Raw genomic sequence first — 20,092 nt, 5'->3', positions numbered from 1 at the left:
AGACCAGTGTAACTTACTAGGGCAGACCGGGTATCACACAGACCGGTGTAATTCACTAGGACTGACCGGGTATCACACAGACCAGTGTAACTCACTAGGGCAGACCGGGTATCACACGGACTGGTGTAATTCACTAGGGCTGACCGGGTATCACACAGACCAGTGTAACTCACTAGGGCAGACCGGGTATCACACGGACTGGTGTAATTCACTAGGGCAGACCGGGTATCACACGGACCAGTGTAATTCACTAGGGCTGACCGGGTATCACACAGACCGGTGTAATTCACTAGGGCTGACCGGGTATCACACGGACTGGTGTAATTCACTAGTTCTGACCAGGTATCACACAGACCGGTGTAACTCACTAGGGCTGACAGGGTATCACACGGACTGGTGTAATTCACTAGTGCTGACCGGGTATCACACGGACTGGTGTAACTCACTAGGGCTGACCGGGTATCACACGGACCAGTGTAACTCACTAGGGCTGACCGGGTATCACACGGACTGGTGTAATTCACTAGGGCTGACAGGGTATCACACGGACTGGTGTAATTCACTAGGGCTGACAGGGTATCACACGGATTGGTGTAATTCACTAGGGCTGACAGGGTATCACACGGACTGGTGTAATTCACTAGGGCTGACAGGGTATCACACGGATTGGTGTAATTCACTAGGGCTGACAGGGTATCACACGGACTGGTGTAATTCACTAGGGCTGACAGGGTATCACACGGACCGGTGTAATTCACTAGTGCTGACCGGGTATCACACGGACCGGTGTAATTCACTAGTGCTGACCGGGTATCACACGGACCGGTGTAATTCACTAGGGCTGACCGGGTATCACACAGACCAGTGTAACTCACTAGGGCAGACCGGGTATCACACGGACCGGTGTAATTCACTAGGGCTGACCAGGTATCACACAGACCAGTGTAACTCACTAGGGCAGACCGGGTATCACACGGACCGGTGTAATTCACTAGGGCTGACCAGGTATCACACAGACCAGTGTAACTCACTAGGGCTGACAGGGTATCACACGGACCGGTGTAACTCACTAGGGCTGACCGGGTATCACACGGACTGGTGTAATTCACTAGTGCTGACCGGGTATCACACGGACTGGTGTAACTCACTAGGGCAGACCGGGTATCACACGGACTGGTGTAATTCACTAGGGCTGACCAGGTATCACACAGACCAGTGTAACTCACTAGGGCAGACCGGGTATCACACGGACCGGTGTAATTCACTAGTGCTGACCAGGGATCACACAGACCAGTGTAACTCACTAGGGCAGACCGGGTATCACACGGACCGGTGTAATTCACTAGGGCTGACCGGGTATCACACAGACCAGTGTAACTCACTAGGGCAGACCGGGTATCACACGGACCGGTGTAATTCACTAGGGCTGACCAGGTATCACACAGACCAGTGTAACTCACTAGGGCAGACCGGGTATCACACGGACCGGTGTAATTCACTAGTGGTGACCAGGTATCACACAGACCAGTGTAACTCACTAGGGCAGACCGGGTATCACACGGACCGGTGTAATTCACTAGGGCTGACTGGGTATCACACAGACCAGTGTAACTCACTAGGGCAGACCAGGTATCACACGGACTGGTGTAATTCACTAGGGCTGACCGGGTATCACACAGACCAGTGTAACTCACTAGGGCACACCGGGTATCACACGGACTGGTGTAATTCACTAGGGCAGACCGGGTATCACACGGACCAGTGTAATTCACTAGGGCTGACCGGGTATCACACGGACTGGTGTAACTCACTAGGGCAGACCGGGTATCACACGGACTGGTGTAATTCACTAGGGCTGACCAGGTATCACACAGACCAGTGTAACTCACTAGGGCAGACCGGGTATCACACGGACCGGTGTAATTCACTAGTGCTGACCAGGTATCACACAGACCAGTGTAACTCACTAGGGCAGACCGGGTATCACACAGACCGGTGTAATTCACTAGGACTGACCGGGTATCACACAGACCAGTGTAACTCACTAGGGCAGACCGGGTATCACACGGACTGGTGTAATTCACTAGGGCTGACCGGGTATCACACAGACCAGTGTAACTCACTAGGGCAGACCGGGTATCACACGGACTGGTGTAATTCACTAGGGCAGACCGGGTATCACACGGACCAGTGTAATTCACTAGGGCTGACCGGGTATCACACAGACCGGTGTAATTCACTAGGGCTGACCGGGTATCACACGGACTGGTGTAATTCACTAGGACTGACCGGGTATCACACAGACCAGTGTAACTCACTAGGGCAGACCGGGTATCACACGGACTGGTGTAATTCACTAGGGCTGACCGGGTATCACACAGACCAGTGTAACTCACTAGGGCAGACCGGGTATCACACGGACTGGTGTAATTCACTAGGGCAGACCGGGTATCACACGGACCAGTGTAATTCACTAGGGCTGACCGGGTATCACACAGACCAGTGTAACTCACTAGGGCAGACCGGGTATCACACGGACTGGTGTAATTCACTAGGGCAGACCGGGTATCACACGGACCAGTGTAATTCACTAGGGCTGACCGGGTATCACACAGACCAGTGTAACTCACTAGGGCAGACCGGGTATCACACGGACTGGTGTAATTCACTAGGGCAGACCGGGTATCACACGGACCAGTGTAATTCACTAGGGCTGACCGGGTATCACACAGACCGGTGTAATTCACTAGGGCTGACCGGGTATCACACGGACTGGTGTAATTCACTAGTTCTGACCAGGTATCACACAGACCGGTGTAACTCACTAGGGCTGACAGGGTATCACACGGACTGGTGTAATTCACTAGTGCTGACCGGGTATCACACGGACTGGTGTAACTCACTAGGGCTGACCGGGTATCACACGGACCAGTGTAACTCACTAGGGCTGACCGGGTATCACACGGACTGGTGTAATTCACTAGGGCTGACAGGGTATCACACGGACTGGTGTAATTCACTAGGGCTGACAGGGTATCACACGGATTGGTGTAATTCACTAGGGCTGACAGGGTATCACACGGACTGGTGTAATTCACTAGGGCTGACAGGGTATCACACGGACCGGTGTAATTCACTAGTGCTGACCGGGTATCACACGGACCGGTGTAATTCACTAGTGCTGACCGGGTATCACACGGACCGGTGTAATTCACTAGGGCTGACCGGGTATCACACAGACCAGTGTAACTCACTAGGGCAGACCGGGTATCACACGGACCGGTGTAATTCACTAGGGCTGACCAGGTATCACACAGACCAGTGTAACTCACTAGGGCAGACCGGGTATCACACGGACCGGTGTAATTCACTAGGGCTGACCAGGTATCACACAGACCAGTGTAACTCACTAGGGCTGACAGGGTATCACACGGACCGGTGTAACTCACTAGGGCTGACCGGGTATCACACGAACTGGTGTAATTCACTAGTGCTGACCGGGTATCACACGGACTGGTGTAACTCACTAGGGCAGACCGGGTATCACACGGACTGGTGTAATTCACTAGGGCTGACCAGGTATCACACAGACCAGTGTAACTCACTAGGGCAGACCGGGTATCACACGGACCGGTGTAATTCACTAGTGCTGACCAGGTATCACACAGACCAGTGTAACTCACTAGGGCAGACCGGGTATCACACGGACCGGTGTAATTCACTAGGGCTGACCGGGTATCACACAGACCAGTGTAACTCACTAGGGCAGACCGGGTATCACACGGACCGGTGTAATTCACTAGGGCTGACCAGGTATCACACAGACCAGTGTAACTCACTAGGGCAGACCGGGTATCACACGGACCGGTGTAATTCACTAGTGGTGACCAGGTATCACACAGACCAGTGTAACTCACTAGGGCAGACCGGGTATCACACGGACCGGTGTAATTCACTAGGGCTGACTGGGTATCACACAGACCAGTGTAACTCACTAGGGCAGACCAGGTATCACACGGACTGGTGTAATTCACTAGGGCTGACCGGGTATCACACAGACCAGTGTAACTCACTAGGGCACACCGGGTATCACACGGACTGGTGTAATTCACTAGGGCAGACCGGGTATCACACGGACCAGTGTAATTCACTAGGGCTGACCGGGTATCACACGGACTGGTGTAACTCACTAGGGCAGACCGGGTATCACACGGACTGGTGTAATTCACTAGGGCTGACCAGGTATCACACAGACCAGTGTAACTCACTAGGGCAGACCGGGTATCACACGGACCGGTGTAATTCACTAGTGCTGACCAGGTATCACACAGACCAGTGTAACTCACTAGGGCAGACCGGGTATCACACAGACCGGTGTAATTCACTAGGACTGACCGGGTATCACACAGACCAGTGTAACTCACTAGGGCAGATCGGGTATCACACGGACTGGTGTAATTCACTAGGGCTGACCGGGTATCACACAGACCAGTGTAACTCACTAGGGCAGACCGGGTATCACACGGACTGGTGTAATTCACTAGGGCAGACCGGGTATCACACGGACCAGTGTAATTCACTAGGGCTGACCGGGTATCACACAGACCGGTGTAATTCACTAGGGCTGACCGGGTATCACACGGACTGGTGTAATTCACTAGTTCTGACCAGGTATCACACAGACCGGTGTAACTCACTAGGGCTGACAGGGTATCACACGGACTGGTGTAATTCACTAGTGCTGACCGGGTATCACACGGACCGGTGTAATTCACTAGGGCTGACCGGGTATCACACGGACCGGTGTAGTTCACTAGTGCTGACCGGGTATCACACGGACCGGTGTAATTCACTAGTGCTGACCGGGTATCACACGGACCGGTGTAACTCACTAGGGCTGACCGGGTATCACACGGACCGGTGTAACTCACTAGGGCTGACAGGGTATCACACGGACTGGTGTAATTCACTAGGGCTGACAGGGTATCACACGGACTGGTGTAATTCACTAGTGCTGACCGGGTATCACACGGACTGGTGTAACTCACTAGGGCTGACCGGGTATCACACAGACCGGTGTAACTCACTAGGGCTGACCGGGTATCACACGGACTGGTGTAATTCACTAGGGCTGACAGGGTATCACACGGACTGGTGTAATTCACTAGGGCTGACAGGGTATCACACGGACTGGTGTAATTCACTAGGGCTGACAGGGTATCACGGACTGGTGTAATTCACTAGGGCTGACAGGGTATCACACGGACTGGTGTAATTCACTAGGGCTGACAGGGTATCACACAGACCGGTGTAACTCACTAGGGCTGCCCGGGTATCACACGGACCGGTATAATTCACTAGGGCTCACCGGGTATCTCACGGACCGGTGTAACTCACTAGTGCTGACCGGGTATCACACGGACCGGTGTAATTCACTAGGGCTGACCGGGTATCACACGAACCGATGTAATTCACTAGGGCTGACCGGGTATCACACGGACCGGTGTAATTCACTAGGGCTGACAGGGTATCACACGGACCGGTGTATTTCACTAGGGCTGACAGGGTATCACACGAACCGGTGTAATTCACTAGGGCTGACCGGGTGACCAAGTGTCCACCTGAAATAAATTGCAGCATGCTTTGGGGTCCTCCGTTCTTCGGATTAGAATTGCCTGTACAAATCTATGGGGGCACACAAAACATCACTTCACTTAAGGATCATCTGAGGAGCAACGATTGTTGTCATTTACTGCACGGTGGCTCAGTGGTTAGCACTGTAGCCCTGCAGCGCTGGGGTCAGATCCCACTAAGGGCAACATCTGAAAGGAGTTTGTATGTTCACCCTGTGTTTGCATGGGTTTCCATCTGGTATTCTGGTTTCCTCCAAATCATCAATTTTCCTGGTTGGTCATGGTAACTTCAGGGCGGCAAAGTGGCCACATTCATTTTCATAATGCTGCGTTGCAGCATCACCATGCCTAAAGGGTTGCTCCTAAGTTCTTTAATGGGTAAATTGCAAAGTGTTTGTAAATAAGCATCTATGGCCCCTCAGTGAATTCCCCCACAAAGTTTCGTACCCGACACAGTGCCTCTTTACCTCGCCCTGTCTAATGCATCGGTTAAATGGAATCTGTCACCCCCCTGGGAGATATCAGACCTCTACTATGGGCATACAGGGTATAGAAAAGTAAATTTGTATGGCCCATAGCAGAGGTCTGATTGCAGAGAAATCTGGTTTAATAAAGTCTATTTTCCAGAGGCTTGGTGTCCGGGGGAGCATCCCTTGGAGCACACTTTGTTGCCCTCCGGCCCCGTTTGGCTGTGTACTGCGACGGTGAGTCACTGAGACTTCCGCTCCGCTGGCAGTACGCAGCCAAATGAGGCCGGAGGGAAACAAAGTGCGCTCCATGGGAGGGGAGGCAGAGCAGGGCACGTCACAGGGCCCTGTGATGTGCAGGGGAGGGGGGAATATGGTAATTTAGCACAGAGGTGGCGATTTAGGGGAATAGTAAGCAGATAGGAGGGGTTTGCTTGGGGTCCCCCGGACGCCAAGCCTCTGGAAAACAGACTTTGTAAAACCAGATTTCTCAGCAATCAGACCTCTGCTATGGGCCGTACAGGTAAGTATAGATTTACTTTTCTATCACTTGTATGGCCATAGTAGAGGTCTGATATCGCCCAGGTTAGTGACACATTAACTTTAAAGAAGTTGGCCACAACTTTTTATTATGCCCCCAATGTATCCCCCAGGGCCCATAAGTGTCTTTGTAATTACCTTCTGTTGCAGGTTCTGCCTGTGAGCGGCGCTATCCTTGGCCGCTCACAGGCATCACGTGACCCGCCACTGATGTCAAGTGAGGCGTGACATCAGTGACGCGGTCCCCGCAGTGGCTGCTGGGTTGTGGGCGGGTTTTCCCATTCAAAATAAAACAATAAAAAAAATCAAGTATACACATATTTGGTATTGCCGCGTTCAGAATCGCCTGATCTATCAATATATAAAAAGAATTAATCCGATCAGTAAATGGCGTAACGAGAAAAAAAATCAAAACGCCAGAATTACGTTTTTTTGGTCGCCACAACATTGCAATAAAATGCAATAACGGGCAATCAAAAGATCGTATGTACCCCAAAATGGTATCAATAAATAAATAACATCAGCTCGGCGCGCAAAAAATAAGCCCTCACCCGGCCCCATATCCCAAAAAATAGAGACACTACGAGTCTCGGAATATGGCGACTTTTTTTTTTTTTCCGCAAACTTTGTCCCCCCCCCCCCCATTTAAGTGAAAAAGAACCTATACATGTTTGATATCTAAGAACCCATAATGACCTGGGAAATCATAATTGCTGGTCAGTTTTACCATTTACTGAACATGGTAAAAAAAAAGTAAATTGTGGAATTGCACTTTTTTTGCAATTTCACCACACTTTGAATTGTTTTACAGTACACGATATGGTAAAACCAATGGTGTTGTTCAAAAGTACAACTCATCCCGCAAAAAAACAAGCCCTCACATGGCTATATTGACTGAAAAATGTAAGAGTTATGGCTCTGGGAAGAAGGGGAGCAAAAAAACAGAAAAACCCAAGGTGGTGAAAGGGTTAAGTATTATTCGATCCTGCGTGTGGGTGTGTTTTGAGGCTGCATAGGTCCACTGCACATTAGGATACTACCCCAAGAATCATGATCCACGTTGAGTGGTTTTTAGTGCTGAAATATGCCATCAGTGTCCAGCCAGTTGGGGTTTAACCACTGTAAGCCCAGAGTGGCAGCAGTCCTGGGGAAGTGCCATATCCTTTTGGTTTTTCTCGGCTTTGCTTGGCTTGTTTCAAAGTCCGCCTTGAGCCCATTGACTAAAATAGACTAGCTATTCTTTCATATTGCTCCTGCCATTTCTAGCAATATGCTATCCTCCTTTAGGCAGGGGCCTCATTCAGACGTCCATGTTTCACATACGCTTTAAAGTCTAAGGGGCTGATCACAAGTCCATATTTTTTTTGTAGACTGGAAAAAAACAAATGTCCGTTTTTGATCCCAGTCACAGATCAAAATCACACATTCAAATCTATGGGTCCATGAAAAACTTGGAAAGCACACTTGTTCATCCTAGTGGTATCTGTTTTTCAATGCCAGGTTGATAGGAGAAGCTTGAAAAATATCCATCAGTTTGGAAATCGCTCTGTTTTTTTCATACAATGCATTGTGAAAGTATTTGGCCCCCTTGAACTTTTCTACCTTTTGCCACATTTCTGGCTTCAAACATAAAGATATAAAATTCAAATTTTGGGGGGAAGAATCAACAACAAGTGGGACACAATCGTGAAGTGGAACAAAATTTATTGCCAAGAGGAAGAACCAGGTGATGGCGCTGTCTTTGCCACCAAGTGAGATCAAGGCGCAGGAACTTCAGGTTGCTCTTAAGTAAAAGAAATTTTTTTATTATTCACACTAATATAAAACAATAAAACCTATATACACAACGCGTTTCGGCTGTTTAGAGTCTTCTTCAGGCGTCTGGTTCTTCCTCTTGGCATCCTCGTTGTGGGATACTCCTGTCTCATGAATCAATCCCACCTCACCAGGTCGGCCGCAGTCTTTTGCAAATTCATCCATACTACAAGTGGGAGTTGTGCCCCGGCTTGTACAACCGCATCAGGTGAGCAATTTCCTATAGATACTCTTTTAATTGATCAAATCTTACTACGCTTAGATAGCGCCACGTTTTTTCTCCTTTAGGAAATCTATTATCGTTAACAAAATTTATTGAATATTTTAAACTTTTTAAAAAAAATGAAAAGTGGGGCGTGCAATATTATTCGGCCCCTTTACTTTCAGTGCAGAAGTTCAGTGAGGATCTCTGAATGATCCAATGTTGTCCTAAATGACTGGTAATGATAAATAGAATCCACCTGTGTGTAATCAAGTCTCCTTATAAATGCACCTGCTCTGTGATAGTCTCAGGGTGCTGTTTCAAGTGCAGAGAGCATCATGAAGACCAAGGAACACACCAGGCAGGTCCGAGATACTGTTGTGGCGAAGTTTAAAGCCGGATTTGGATACAAAAAGATTTCCCAAGTCTTAAACATCTCAAGGAGCACTGTGCAAGCGATCATATTGAAATGGAAGGAGTATCAGACCACTGCAAATCTACTAAGACATGACTGTCCCTCTAAACTTTCATCTCGAACAAGGAGAAGACTGATCAGAGATGCAGCCAAAAGGCCCATGATCACTCTGGATGAACTACAGAGATCTACAGCTGAGGTGGGAGAGTCTGTCCATAGGACAAAAATCAGTCGCACACTGCACAAATCTGGCCTTTATGGAAGAGTGGCAAGAAGAAAGCAATTTCTCAAAGATATCCATAAAAAGTCTTGTTTGAATTTTGCCACAAGCCACCTGGGAGACACACCAAACATGTGGAATAAGGTGCACTGGTCAGATGAAACCAAAATCGAACTTTTTGGCCACAATGCAAAACGATATGTTTGGGGTAAAAGCAACACAGCTCATGACCCTCAAAACACCATAACCACTGTCAAACATGGTGGTGGCAGCATCATGGTTTGGGCCTGCTTTTCTTCAGCAGGGACAGGGAAAATGGTTAAAATTGATGGGAAGATGGACAGAGCCAAATACAGGACCATTCTGGAAGAAAACCTGTTGGAGTCTGCAAAAGACCTGAGACTGGGACGGAGATTTATCTTTCAACAAGACAATGATCCCAAACATAAAGCAAAATCTACAATGGAATGGTTCAGAAATAAACGTATCCAGGTGTTAGAATGGCCAAGTCAAAGTCCAGACCTGAATCCAATCGAGAATCTGTGGAAAGAGCTGAAAACTGCTGTTCACAAACGCCCTCTATCCAACCTCAATGAGCTCGAGCTGTTTTGCAAAGAAGAATGGGCAAGAATTTCAGCCTCTCGATGTGCAAAACTGATAGAGACATACCCCAAGCGACTTGCAGCTGTAATCGCAGCAAAAGGTGGCGCTACAAAGTATTAACTCAAGGGGGCCGAATAACATTGCACGCCCCACTTTTCAGTTTTTAATTTGTTAAAATATCCAATAAATTTCGTTCCACTTCACGATTGTGTCCCACTTGTTGATTCTTCCCCAAAAAATTAGAATTTTATATCTTTGTGTTTGAAGCCAGAAATGTGGCAAAAGATAAAAAAGTTCAAGGGGGCGAAATACTTTCACAATGCACTGTATATGAGAAAAAACCACGTCAGAATGAGGACTTAAAGGGGTTGTCCGGCCTTGGGGTACAAGTCTGTAGCCTGTGCTGTGAAGATTTTATGGTGACGGGAGCGGGTGGTCATGTGACTGCAAGTATGCGATTTGCATACTTCCAGCAACATTCCGACTAGACTTGTCCAGCCTCACTCAATACATTTCCATGGAGTGAGGCCGCATACTTCTCGTTGGCATGTGACCGCATTTATGCAATTCGCATACTTGCGGTCACGCGCCACCTTCCAGCATCGGAGAATCCTTACAACGGTTGTTTTTTTCACAGGCAGAATGCAACACCAAAATAGTCAGCAAGACCCCCACCGCTCCGATGTTAGTAGCTCTGGCAGCAGTTAGATGTAAACATTGAATGAAGCTGCAGTGTGAAGATCCGTTCAGTGTGTAGCAGCCGTGCCAAGTACTGCAGATCAGGTCCTATACATGAGAATCTGTAGTACTTGGCAGCAGCTGCTACATGTTGAATAGAGCTGCGCAGTGCAAATCTGCTCAGTGTTATACATCCAGTTGCTGCCAGAGCTAATAGCAGCTGATTGCTATGGGTACTGGGTTTTGGACTCCCAGAGATCTCTGATATTGATGACTTAAGGATAGATTATCAATATCCTATATCCAGAGAATCCATATTTGTGTCTGGGAAGGCTGGGTGACAACTAACATGACATTTACAGCTTCTACTGTGGTTGGCACCACCAACCACTGGATGTTACTTATCCAGATGGTATTACGCTAATTAAAATGGTTATTCAACTAGAAAAATGGAGTTTATTGTGTTAAATTTAGTAAGTTATCCAACTTACTAATTTAGTTCACGTCTGAAAGGTGCCCTGATTTTATCTGTAACCTCCAGTCCTAGGTACTAGTGGGTTTCTTTTAGTTTTTGTCTGCTATAGGACACTTTTTCTTTTGTCAATATCTGACTACAGTTGTGTATGAAGGGGGCTGGCTACTCATATCAATAGCCAAGACAGTCCCCTTCTCAATCAAATCTGATGTATGGACATAAACTTGGACTGTCTCAGCTTTCGAAATGACCAGTCAGCCAGTCTCTGCACACACAGCAGTAGTTACTGCCAACAAGGAAGCTGTCTCCTGTGTCAAGCACAAGCTAGAAGTGGAGCTGCCGAAACTGGCACTACTGATAGCAGAAGATTGGGAAACCTTTGGAAATACAAAAATATAATAGTAAGTCTTTATATTAGGAACACAGCTGAAAGTTATTTTTTTGACGTGGACAGCCCCTTTAAGGTCCATTTATAGATACAGGATATCATTATGATTCCACATATATAGATAATTGGAAAGTGTAAAGCGGAGTTTCCAAATAGCTGTTGACACGTGGCTAGTTTATGTATGAGATGTATCTGAGCCACTTGATAAGGCCACGTTCACACGGTCGTATTTAGGTCAGTATTTCACATCCCTATTTGTAAGCCAAATCTAGGAGTGGGTCAAGAATGCATAAGTGGTGACGTGTTTCTATTATACTAATTGCTCCTCTCCTGATTTTGGCTTAGAAATACTGATGTGAAATACTGACCAGAATACTGCTGTGTGAACGTGGCCCAAAAGTTAAAACAGCTTCCTGCTGTATCATTAGGAGCTTTAGCATATGGCTGGCGTATTGTAAGGGCCTTATGGTTTTGCAGCCATTAACAATAGACAAGCCATTTGTAATGGATCTCCAATGGTAGGACAGAAAGCTGCTGTGACATGGATCTCCAATGGTAGGACAGAAAGCAGCTGTGACTTTAATGAAGCGGCCCAGCTGCGCCCCAGAGGAATACTAACTGTGCGTTATGCAGCACCTCAGCCAGTTTCACATATCCGGGTGTCATGGTCCGAGTATGGACTGGTCGTGGGACTGTTGCCCCAAGCTCAGCAGCCTCATAGACATATATGAGAACTTCACCCAGTCTATTTATGACAGTCCATGCTGGGATCCTGATATAAGGATGTGTGAATCCAGCCTTATACGTCAAACAGAGTTCCATAGCATCACTTATTGCTAATGAGGATTGATGGATCGTACATAACCATTGTTATTATCTGTGGGGTTATGACATGTGAATGGCTTGTCCCTACCACAGTGTAATGTGCTGAGACTGGATATATGAACATAAATTGTTCCTAATATTTGTAATAGATATAATGGTATTAAAGTCTATCTAAAGATCATAACAACTGGTGAAGTTCTGAAATTGCTGTTACATGTACTATTCTAGGGGAGACATTCAGCCCTATTAGAAGAGATTGCTAAATTGGAGCAGAAAACGAAGGAGTCTGAAAATCTGGCTCAGAAGTTTCAAGACAGAGTGGGAAAAGAGGAGCAAAAACTGATAGAGAATGAACAGGCTCTGGATGATAAGGATCAGAAGCTTCAGGTTAGTATGATTATGGGTAAGGTCACATAGTGACAAATAATGTAGATTTACTGCAAAATATGCTGGATTCATGCATTTGTGTGCCACAGCCTGAGTACAGACTGGTCACAGTTCTTTTGATCCGAACTTGGCAGCATCATAAATGCCTATGAGGTTTTTGAATTCGTATTGGGAGACCTGCGGATGGTCCATGAATCACGGACCAAAACACATGGATGTGTGAATGCAGAGCAAGAGTGGTTTTTAATTGGATTGTTAATGGCTGCTTGTTGCAAATAAATAGTAGTTTTCCCCACAAAACCGTGTGGCCAATTGCAACCTTAATTCCAAAAAAGTTGGGACTTTGTATAAAATGTAAAGAATAAAAGAATGCAATGATTTGGAAATCTCTTATAGGAATATTTTATTCAGAACACAGAACCCTGATCAGAAGGTGAAAGTTAGACATTTTTAATTTCATTTGCAAAAATTAGCAGCAGCAAATCTCAATGGCAACAGTACATCTCAAAAAAGTTGGTCTTGGGCCATGTCTACCATTGTGGAGCATCCCCTCTTCTTTTTACAACAGTTTGTAAACGTCTGGGAAGTCAGGAGACCAATTGCTGGAGTTTGGGGAGAGGAATATTGTCCCATTCTTGTCTGATGTAGGATTTGAACTGCTCCACAGTCCTAGGACTTTTGCATGAAACAAAAAAATTAGGCAATGTTTTCCATTGGTGATAGATCTGGGCTGCAGGAGGCCAGTTCATCACCTGAACTCTTCTTCTGTGAAGCCATGCTGTGGTGATGGATGGATGCAGTATGTGGTTTAGCATTGTCTTGCTGAAATCAGGCCGTCCCTGAAATAGACATTGTCTGGATGGGAGCACATGTTGTTCTAAAACCTCTGTATAATGCTCCGTGTTGATAGAGCCTCTCATGTGTATGCTGTCCATGCCATAGGCACTAATGGAACCCCATACAATCAGAGATGCAGGTTTTGAACTGTGCACTGATAACAAGCTGGATGGTCCCTCTCCTTTTGAGTCTGCAGGAAACAGTATAAGTGGTTTCCATAAAGAGTTTCAAATTTTGATTAATCTGACCACAGGACAGTTTTCCATTTTGCCTCAGTCCATTTACAATGAGCTTTGGCCCAGAAAACACAGCAGAGTTTTTGGATTTTGATGATATATGGCTTCTTCATTACATCATAGAACTTTCACTTGCATTTGTGAATTACACAGCAAACTAACTTTACAGACAATGGTTATTGGAAGTATTCCTGAGCCAAAGCAATGATTTGCACATCCATATCCTGCTTGTTTTTAATGCAGTGCTGCCTAAGATTTAGTAGCTCACAAGCATCCAGTATTGATTGGTGGGCTTGTGCAAATGGATTTCTGAAGAATCTCTGAATCTTTTGATGATATTATGTATGATGGTGGGATATTCAAAGTCTGTGCAATTTTACATTGAGAAACATTATTCTGAAATTGTTCCACAATTTGTAGACGCAGTTCACAGATTGGTGAACCTCTGACCACCTTTGCTTCTTAGAGACTCTGCCTCTCTAACATTCTCTCTTTATACACAGTCATGTGACTTAGTTGAAAATTGACCCTCCAGCTGTTTTTCATGAGCATCACTTACTTTTCCAGCCTTTTGTTTACCCTTTCTCAACAGAGATGTGCTGCTGCCATCATTTTCTAAGTGAGTATGTTTTTTTCAAGTGAAACGGGAAAATGTCCAACTTTTACTTTCTGATCTGTGTTCCATGTTCTTTTGTAAATAAAATATGGCTATAAAGAGATTTCCAAATCATTGCATTCTTATTTTCTTTACATTTTATTTTTCTTTACATTTTACACAGAGTCTCCACTATTTTGAATTGTGGTTACACAATCAATTTGAAAACAGCACCAATTTGCAGTGAAATGATATGTTGTATTATGGTCACTACATAGCATTTCATCCTTATAGTTGTGCCAGAGTATGGCTTACCTCTAAGGGCTCATTCAGACATCAGCCTTTCACATACGAGTTCTATTCACGTTTTTAATGGGTAATACGCATACCTACATATAGTCTATGGGGTTGTTCACATGTTCATGTATTTTTGTAGACCGATTGGTCCGCACAAAAACATGAAGATATGTCCGAATGCCATCCGTGTGCTGTTCTTTTGTCATAGACTTCTTGATAGAAGAAGCATGAGAAACCCCAATCAGTTTTTTTAATTTTTCATATGAGAAAATCTGATGAAACTGAAGGTAAAAACTGACACACTGACCAAACACTAATTAAAATCTGATCCAAAACACCAATGAAAATTGGTTATTGTTATGCATATGAGAAAAATCACTGAAGTGTGAATGAGGCTTTTGGCCTTATTCACACATCTTTTACTGTCATTCTAAGGTATTACAGGTCTGTACAAAGTGAATTCATAATATAGTAAATGAATCATTACATCAAAAATGTAGCTTTTACCTGAAATCTTAATTATGGATGGAGGAATATTGCTGTTTGCTGTATATTACTAGGTCTTAAGGGTGTGGACCTGTGAATGATCTACAAGCTATTTACCAATGGTGAATGCCACACAGGGAGGCTGCAAGTGAGTCATCTGAAATCCACACAAGCAGCAGAGATCGCTGACTGTACATACAGACGATGACTAAACGGCTGGGATAAACAGAACACAGCATTATTTTTACCAGTGACCGTTATGGTGAATTTTAAGGCATTTATGATTTGGATGTACTAAAGCTGGATTTCCTTAAAGCGAGCCTGGCATCAGGATTTTGCTAAGTAGACTGCATGCAGTGTCAAGTTTGGCCCATTACACTGATTAAAATGATATCTGGGTTGAAGAAATCCGTCCTGTGTTTCTAGTTTAATCTGTGTTTTGAGTTAATGAGATGCCCGTGCTCTGGGTCGGCCTGTGGGCTGCTCTTTTTTTTGGTGCTCTGGCCTCATCGTCATCATTTCAGGTTTAAATGACAGGTCACTGAACCTTCAGTGATCTGTCTCCTATTTTAAATAATATGCCTGCACAGTTAATATTGTGGTCTTCAAAAAAAAAAACCTCCAACAAAATGGCGCCGGTGGCGGCGCATATGCAGTAGCATCTGTCGGCAAGCAATGCTCTGAATCTGTCCATACGCCGCCCACTGTGTTCCAAGGACCAGTGCGAGAGCGAGTACAAGAAGAGGAAATCATCGCCACTGAAAATAGAAACCCGCACTGGTCCTCAGAACACAGTAGGCGGCACAAGCGCAGATTGAGAGTATTGTGTGCTTATAGATGCGCCGCTGGTGCTATTTTGTTGGAGGCAATTTTATTGTCTCCTATATTAAATACTGCACCTGCGCATTTAACATTGTGGTCTTAAAAATAAATTGGCTCCAACAAAATGGCACCGGCGGTTTTCTTTTGCACAAATTGTGGAAGAATTTTGACTCACTTGGCTTAGGAAATCTCCCAACTGTTTGTGAAGTTGTTCATTATTGCCCAACCCATAAATATTAGGCACACAGAGGTGAAGAAAAAAAGATGCTAAAAAACGATACTTCCTTATCAACTGGAGATGTTTTGCTTTCCCCACTAGTTACCTTGGATCAACCTAGAGCAGGGATGTCAAACTCAAACACACAGAGAGCCAAAATGAAAAACTTGGACAAAGTCCCGGGCTAACCAGTATATAGTATAATGGACCCCACCTAGCCCTCCATACAGAATAATGGGCCCCACATAGTCCTCATACAGTGTTATGGGCACCACATAGTCCTCAATACAGAATAATGGGACCCACATAGTCCTCCATACAGAATAATGGGCCCCACATAGTCCTCCATACAGAATAATGGGCCCCACATAGTCCTCATACAGTATTATGGGCACCACATAGTCTTCCATACAGAATAATCGGCCCCATATAGTCTTCCATACAGAATAATGGGCCCCATATAGTCCTCCATACAGGATAATGGGCTCCACATAGTCCTCATACAGTATTATGGGCACCACATAGTCTTCCATACATAATAATGGGCCCCACATAGTCCTCCATACAGAATAATGGGCCCCACATAGTCCTCATACAGTATTATGGGCACCACATAGTCTTCCATACAGAATAATGGGCCCCACATAGTCCTCCATACAGAATAATGGGCACAACAAAGTCCTCCATGCAGAATAATGGGCCCCACATAGTCCTCCATGCAGAATAATGGGCCCCACATAGTCCTCCATGCAGAATAATGGTCCCCACATAGTCCTCATACAGTATTATGGGCTCCACATAGTCCTCCATACAGAATAATCAGCCCCACATAGTCATCCATACAGAATAATGGGCTCCACGTAGTCCTGCATACAGAATAATGGGCCCCACATAGTCCTGCATACAGAATAATGGGCCCCACATAGTCCTCCATACAGAATAATGGGCCCCATGTCATCCTCTGTACAGAATAATGAGCCCCACAAACTGCTCCATACAGAATAATGGGCTCCATATAGCCCTCCATACAGAATAATGGGCCCCACATAGTCCTCCATACAGAATAATGGGCCCCACATAGTCCTCCATACAGAATAATGGGCCCCACATAGTCCTCCATACAGAATAATGGGCCCCACATAGTCCTGCATACAGAATAATGGGCCCCACATAGTCCTCCATACAGAATAATGGGCCCCACATAGTCCTCCATACAGAATAATGGGCCCCATGTCATCCTCTGTACAGAATAATGAGCCCCACAAAGTGCTCCATACAGAATAATGGGCTCCATATAGCCCTCCATACAGAATAATGGGCCCCACATAGTCCTCCATACAGAACAATGGGCCCCACATAGTCCTCCATACAGAATAATGGGCCCCACATAGTCCTCCATACAGAATAATGGGCCCCACATAGTCCTCCATACAGAATAATGGGCCCCACATAGTCCTCCATACAGAATAATGGGCCCCACATAGTCCTCCATACAGAATAATGGGCCCCACATAGTCCTCCATACAGAATAATGGGCCCCACATAGTCCTCCATACAGAATAATGGGCCCCACATAGTCCTCCATACAGAATAATGGGCCCCACATAGTCCTCCATACAGAATAATGGGCCCCACATAGTCCTCCATACAGAATAATGGGCCCCACATAGTCCTCCATGCAGAATAATGGGCCCCATGTCATCCTCTGTACAGAATAATGAGCCCCACAAACTGCTCCATACAGAATAATGGGCTCCATATAGCCCTCCATACAGAATAATGGGCCCCACATAGTCCTCCATGCAGAATAATGGGCCCCACATAGTCATCCATGCAGAATAATGGGCCCCACATAGTCATCCATACAGTATAATGGGCTCCACATAGTCCTCCATACAGTATAATGAGCTCCACATAGTCCTCCATACAGAATAATGGGCTCCACATAGTCCTCCATACGGAATAATGAGCCCCACATAGTCTCCATACAGAATAATGGGCCCCACATAGTCCTCCATACAGAATAATGGGCCCCACATAGTCCTCCATACAGAATAATGGGCCCCACATAGTCCTCCATACAGAATAATGGGCCCCACATAGTCATCCATACAGTATAATGGGCTCCACATAGTCCTCTATACAGTATAATGAGCCCCACATAGTCTCCATACAGAATAATGGGCCCCAAATAGTCCTCCATACAGAATAATGGCCCCACATAGCCCTCCATACATAATAATGGGCCCCACATAGTCCTCCATACTGAATAATGGGTCCCACATAGTCCTCCGTACAGAATAATGGGCCCCACATAGTCCTCCATACTGAATAATGGGTCCCACATAGTCCTCCATACAGTATAATGGGCCCCACATAGTCCTCCATACAGTATAATGGGCCCCACATAGTCCCCCATACAGTATAATGGGCTCCACATAGTCCCCCATACAGTATAATGGGCCCCACATAGTCCTCATGCAGTATTTTGGGGCACCACATAGTCCTCCATACAGAATAATGGGCCCCACATAGTCCTCCATACAGAATAATGGGCCCCACATAGCCCTCCATACAGAATAATGGGCCCCACATAGTCCTCATACAGTGTTATGGGCACCACATAGTCCTCAATACAGAATAATGGGACCCACATAGTCCTCCATACAGAATAATGGGCCCCACATAGTCCTCCATACAGAATAATGGGCCCCACATAGTCCTCATACAGTATTATGGGCACCACATAGTCTTCCATACAGAATAATCGGCCCCATATAGTCTTCCATACAGAATAATGGGCCCCATATAGTCCTCCATACAGGATAATGGGCTCCACATAGTCCTCATACAGTATTATGGGCACCACATAGTCTTCCATACATAATAATGGGCCCCACATAGTCCTCCATACAGAATAATGGGCCCCACATAGTCCTCATACAGTATTATGGGCACCACATAGTCTTCCATACAGAATAATGGGCCCCACATAGTCCTCCATACAGAATAATGGGCACCACAAAGTCCTCCATGCAGAATAATGGGCCCCACATAGTCCTCCATGCAGAATAATGGGCCCCACATAGTCCTCCATGCAGAATAATGGGCCCCACATAGTCCTCCATGCAGAATAATGGGCCCCACATAGTCCTCATACAGTATTATGGGCTCCACATAGTCCTCCATACAGAATAATCAGCCCCACATAGTCATCCATACAGAATAATGGGCTCCACGTAGTCCTGCATACAGAATAATGGGCCCCACATAGTCCTCCATACAGAATAATGGGCTCCACATAGTCCTCCATACAGAATAATGGGCCCCATGTCATCCTCTGTACAGAATAATGAGCCCCACAAAGTGCTCCATACAGAATAATGGGCTCCATATAGCCCTCCATACAGAATAATGGGCCCCACATAGTCCTCCATACAGAATAATGGGCCCCACATAGTCCTCCATACAGAATAATGGGCCCCACATAGTCCTCCATACAGAATAATGGGCCCCACATAGTCCTCCATACAGAATAATGGGCCCCACATAGTCCTCCATACAGAATAATGGGCCCCACATAGTCCTCCATACAGAATAATGGGCCCCACATAGTCCTCCATGCAGAATAATGGGCCCCACATAGTCCTCCATGCAGAATAATGGGCCCCACATAGTCCTCCATACAGTATAATGGGCTCCACATAGTCCTCCATACAGTATAATGAGCTCCACATAGTCCTCCATACAGAATAATGGGCTCCACATAGTCCTCCATACGGAATAATGGGCTCCACATAGTCCTCCATACGGAATAATGAGCCCCACATAGTCCTCCATACAGAATAATGGGCCCCACATAGTCCTCCATACAGAATAATGGGCCCCACATAGTCATCCATACAGTATAATGGGCTCCACATAGTCCTCCATACAGTATAATGAGCTCCACAT

At 46.0% G+C, this 20,092-nt stretch overlaps 1 protein-coding gene across 5 annotated transcripts in view; it reads left to right on the top strand.

Annotated features, from left to right (window-relative positions):
• Positions 1–20,092, top strand: part of IFI35 (interferon induced protein 35) — a 117,535-nt gene that overhangs the window by 81,569 nt on the left and 15,874 nt on the right. For all 5 annotated transcript variants that reach the window (XM_073683629.1, XM_073683630.1, XM_073683628.1 and 2 more), the window contains one exon: positions 12,490–12,648. In XM_073683629.1, the coding sequence (XP_073539730.1) occupies positions 12,490–12,648 (159 nt within the window). The remainder of the gene's footprint in view (positions 1–12,489; positions 12,649–20,092) is intronic.

This window comes from Phyllobates terribilis, unplaced genomic scaffold (assembly GCF_046119375.1).
Source record: "Phyllobates terribilis strain yellow unplaced genomic scaffold, ASM4611937v1 Scaffold_5__5_contigs__length_657084704, whole genome shotgun sequence".
NCBI classification, from domain to species: domain Eukaryota; kingdom Metazoa; phylum Chordata; class Amphibia; order Anura; family Dendrobatidae; genus Phyllobates; species Phyllobates terribilis.
The sequence above is the reverse complement of the archived record's forward strand: the minus strand, read 5'-3'. Positions and strand labels throughout refer to the sequence as shown.